The sequence below is a fragment of the Channa argus genome, chromosome 11 (assembly GCF_033026475.1).
Source record: "Channa argus isolate prfri chromosome 11, Channa argus male v1.0, whole genome shotgun sequence".
NCBI lineage: Eukaryota > Metazoa > Chordata > Actinopteri > Anabantiformes > Channidae > Channa > Channa argus.
In genome coordinates this window covers 20,368,060-20,373,282 of record NC_090207.1, presented here as the reverse complement: position 1 = coordinate 20,373,282, position 5,223 = coordinate 20,368,060, and the positions used below count along the sequence as shown (strand labels likewise).

Sequence of the window (5,223 nt, the reverse complement as noted above, 5' to 3'; positions counted from 1 at the left end):
GATCTGCAATTGCTTGGATTCAAGACTAGACTCGTGGCTCTCAGAGCATTCAACTTAAATTGTTGACAATGTAAGGATTGTTTAACACCAAAAATCTCTGGATACCACACAATATACTCAGTTTGCTCGTGCTTTAAAAAACGGCTTCAGTCAATATGTAACTACTTCAAATCCAGGCCAGATGTGTCTTTAGAAATGTCACTATGCCCTGCTGATAAGAAGAGAAGAGATGACAGATATTTTGTATTTTGGTTTGCAGCAATCCTCTTTTCAAAGTCAAACCCTTCAAACAGTCTAATCCTGTCCTGAATGAGAGCTGGATTATTGTATAACCCCTTCATTGATACGCACAGACACATGCAACACAGCAAGAGAGAGACAGGAGAGAAAGAAGAGAGAGGACTAAAATAAAGTTGTACAATCGCATCAGTCGAGGTGAAGAACTATACAAAGGCTTTTACAAGCATCTCGCATGAAGGGAAAGAGAAACTCTAATGAAAACCGCAGCTAAATTACGTGACATTTCAGTCACCTAATTTCACTTTTCGATTACAGGACCACTTTTACTTTTGCTTAGTTTCATATCTGAAAATAAATGATGGCTTTCTGTTTTGCTTTTTAGGTATTTAATATTAAAGCCCTCACATAATTTTAAACAATAAAACACACAAGGTGACTTGGTTTCCTATGGTAATATAGACAAACAGAACATAGAACATTTTTTTTTTCCTTTGATGCAGCCACAGGAGGACAGATATAAATGTCCTATTGTTTCTTGTGAACATTTTAAGAAAGAATGCCATTATTTTTACTTCCTGTTGACTTACCAACATGTGTTAGTGTTAGTCTGTTGGATTTTTCCATAGCCAGATTTAAACTCTACAGCATTCACAAATTAAGAAGATTAATTTAGATTTATACGATGAATTAATTGTGCAGCTTTTTACCATACAGCTACAAAGATGAGAAGCAGTGCAGCAACTGAAAAAAAAAAGAAGCTTTATATGGCTGTATGCAGATGGAGCCTCATTCCAACAGAGACAACAACACAGTCATGATACACAATTCAGGATTAACAAACATTTAAAACTAGAACGTTTTATTAATTTTTCTATAAAATCTCACCTTTTTTTTAGAAATATATACAAACGTTCCCTTGTGCTATAGATAGCAAAGAAAAAAACAAAAAGGAAAACTCAACAGCGTATACAAATAACTTTTCAGTAATGAGTGCTTGATTAATTTATGGCATGGATTTGCCTCACAAAGAGCAGTTCGTAAGGTCTTGAGCACTTTTCAACAGCTGCTCTCACTCCAGTACATATATGCCACTGCCTTGATTTCCATTAAAAAGCATCTAAACACAACACTCATCTCTGACAATTTGCCTCCATTATCTATGGGGTCCTTTTATTGTCTGTAAGCTGTGACTAAGAGTACAAGTGTCTTTTTGCCTGTAAGGAAAACATCTATTGCACATTATTCAAGTAAATGGCATATCATATTGGTTTATTCCACTCTTTTTGTCTCGGGAACAATATAATTTTTTTTTTTCCCCTACCAAGTCCCTCCATGGGATAAGTGAATCCAGAAGTAGCAGATTTTCTCCTCAGACAAAGGCAGCTCTTGCAGCATGATAGCTAAAGGTACAAAAACATTATCTGCAAAACAGTTTGCATAAATAAACTTGTACCTTGATTTTTTTTGACGGCACTCAAGGTCTCATTTAGGTAAGGGCTTTACAAGTATTTCGGGGTTTATACAAAAACAGCCAGCTCACACACATGTTGGAGGGGCCCTTGTGGGCTCATACTTCAGACTGTGCCCTTTGAGAGATGGGTGAGGTTTGATGTAAGGCCTGCTGGTGAACACACTGGCAGCCTTCCTTCTCGTCCTCTTCTTCAGCTTCCTGCTGAACACATTCTGCCATGACTGCAGTGTCTTTGAGGTCCAGATCCACATGCCACTAGTGATGCCCACCACCAACAGCATGAAGATCTTCACCATGAAGATCTCAACAGCAGGGATAGAAGTCTTCATGACACACTCATCTGACTCGGGCCCACTGCTGTTCACACACTTCTGCTCCGCTGCCAGGATGCGCCAGTACTCCATGTTGAGCCGCTCGTAGAAATAGCAGGCAATGACGCAGGTAGCAGGGACAGTATAGAGCACAGAGAACACCCCGATGCGAACCATCAACTTCTCAAGCTTATCTGTGTTTTCCCCCTCTGTTTTCATAATCTTACGGATGTGGAAGAGCGCCACAAAGCCAGACAGCAGGAATGAAGTGCCAATAATCAGATAGCAGGAGAGAGGGATGAGCACAAAGCCCGTGAGTGCTTTGACATCCATGCTGCCAACGTAGCAGATGCCCGTCAGCTCATCCCCTGCCACCTTCCTCATCACCAGAATCATGATGGTCTTTATGGCCGGGATGGCCCACGCCGCCAGGTGGAAGTAGCTGCTGTTGGCCTCGATGGCCTCGTGACCCCATTTTTTCCCTGCAGCCAGGAACCATGTGAGGGTCAGGATAACCCACCAGAGGGAGCTGGCCATGCCAAAATAATACAGTATGAGGAACACAATAGTGCAGCCGGTGCTCTCCAGACCCTCCTGGATAATATACTGCACCCCATTGTCTCTGTCACAGGCTATTCTGTCAGCTCCCACAAAAAGTCGGATGAGGTAGCCCACAGAGTAAACACAGTAGGACATGGAGAGGAAGATGATCGGTCTCTCGGGATATTTGAATCGCTGTGGGTCAATGAGGAAAGTGAGCACAGTGAAGGCGCTGGAGACAAAGCAGAGGATGGACCAGATGGCCATCCACACCAGAGAGAATTGCTTGTCTCCCTGACTCCAGTATACGTCCACTTTGGGGTAGCATTTAGGGGCACAGGACTCACTCTTCTCAACAAAGTGAAACTTGCCGGGGTTGCTGCATGTCTGCTTGGTGTGACTGTCTTTAAGTTGCAGGTCCTGTCCGCTTAGAGGCCGCTGTGGCCTGAAATCTGGAGGCTGTGTGTGTGAAACTTTGGGAGGCTCGTCCGAGCCATTGTTGGGCGCCTCCATGCAGAGGTTGTTTGGATCATTTTTGGTGGGAAGCCGGGAGCACTCCAGAGATTCAGGCCAGGGGAAGTTAAATTGTTCCAGGATGGGTGAGCATTTAAGTTTGACCTGCTCACACATAACTCTGCATGCTGGAATGGGGTTGGACACCTGCTCTGTGCACATAGGAGCATACAGTGAGCACAGGAAAAATTTAAGATGACTGTGGCATCCAAACTGTATCAGTGTTGCAAACTCTTGCAGTTTTATTGCTGCCTCTTTTTGGTCATCATGTCCCATCAGATTGGGCATGCGAGTCATGTTGTAGCCAATGTCTTTACAGAGAGGGATGCTGATGTGTTGACATCTTCCCTCTCCTGACCAGTCGGGGTCTATTGAGCTAATGGTTGAGCCCCCACTGCTCCACAGGACCAAAAGCATAAAAACGAGGCTCAGTTTAACAGATGAACACATTCTCCCTTCTTGCTTTAAAGAAAAATTGGGCCAAATGTTCACCATTACTTCAACTCTCTCTCACACACACACACACACCCGTTTCTTTCATTAAAAAGTCAGTGATGGTGTCTGTGTGTAGAATAAGTGTGGACAAAACTTACACAACTATCTGTTGCAAGACCATCGTTTCCTCATTTTAGGTTTGGACAGTTTAATACAAAAGTATATCCCGCGATTGTCCGAAAATGTTTTGTGGCTGCACGAAGCGTGCGTTCAGGTCCATGCTTTAGGCGCTCAGTTTGTGGCAGAACTGTTCGAGCTACTCGTTCGGTCTCTCACACAGTGCTTATCACTCTACTGTGACTTAAGGAGAATACAATTGTGCACAGACTTGATCCCTTCTTGTTTTCAAAAGGGCTCAGTGATCCGTCGTCACATTTCGTGACACTTTCCGGAGTATCCGTCTGCGTAACAGTGCGATTTTAGTCCTTGTAAAACAACATAGAACAAAACAACCAAAATCTATTCCGTCCAATCCTTTACGCAGCGAGGATCGATGCCCTCAAAGCAATGCAAAAACTATTCAGTCATCAAAATAACTTGTATATCCTCGGCGAGAATAAGAAATGTGGCCCAAAACGCAGCACAATGCTCCTCCCGTAAGCAGGCAGTTGATGCGTTTGGTGGCAGCGCTCGTCTGAGCTGGTCGTAGCCTCAGTCCCAGTCTAACCTGCCAAAAGATCCGCCTTCAAAGACAGCTACTTTGCATAAGAAAGATGACACTGACACGCGGATTATTTTCAAATCGTGCGGAACAGCTTGTTCATTACAGCAGTTTCAGAGGCTCACAGCAAAACTTCCCTCTCTCTCTCTGTGTGTTTGTGCTCAAGCACAAACTTCAATTACAACGGCACAGAGACACATTTTGTGAGAAACCCAAAATATTGCGCAACGTGGCTCACAGGCGCGTCAAAACCAGAGCTTTGGTCACAAACTCTATGGTCGTTTAGGTTACAGAGCTTGTGCGACATGTAATGACTGCACCACAGCTTTTTAATATTTTTGCCTTAGGTTTCAGCATGTAGCACCAACTCAAAAACTTATTAGCATATTTACTGTTTGTTTTATTTGCTTTTCCTGGAAGTCATGTGCAACTTTTTTATCGAAATACACTTTTTTTTTTATTTAATCAAATGATACCCCTCAGATTCTAAAGGAAATGTATTATTTGTCATCTGTCTAATGACAACAGATGTTTCCCAGACACAATCAGCAGCTCATTGACCACTGGTGGAATAACAACTCCTAGGTAACAGTCCTGGTACCTCAGTGTAAAGTAAGTGTTGCAAGAAAAACTGCCGTCCAAGTGTAAAAGTGCATAATAATTAAGCAAAAAATTAGAAAGGCTCATTATTCTGTTCTTAAATGAATGTATGTAAAACAGAAAACTCCACAGCAACAGCTGTAATACAAATGTGGCACTGTTAACTAAAATCTGAAAAAGTAGACCTTTTCCCCATGCCCATGATGTTATATTTATTGGTAGGTTCTATGGTGTGGTATATTTATACATTACAGTAGTAAAAGATAAGAAACCACATCTAATATCTTAATTCACCTCTTCTGAATATTATTTGCTTAAGGCACAAACTACACCCACACATGTGCCTGCACACCCACACACTAATATTCACAACCATAAGAAGAAAAAACACA

General features: G+C 42.4%; 1 protein-coding gene across 1 annotated transcript; it reads right to left on the bottom strand.

The window, feature by feature from the left end:
• Window positions 1–983: 983 nt before the first annotated feature.
• On the bottom strand, window positions 984–4,336 carry fzd10 (frizzled class receptor 10). Its single transcript, XM_067521958.1, has one exon. It carries the CDS (start codon window positions 3,568–3,570, stop codon window positions 1,777–1,779), a length of 1,794 nt encoding a protein of 597 aa, XP_067378059.1. The 5' UTR covers window positions 3,571–4,336; the 3' UTR covers window positions 984–1,776.
• Window positions 4,337–5,223: the final 887 nt, after the last annotated feature.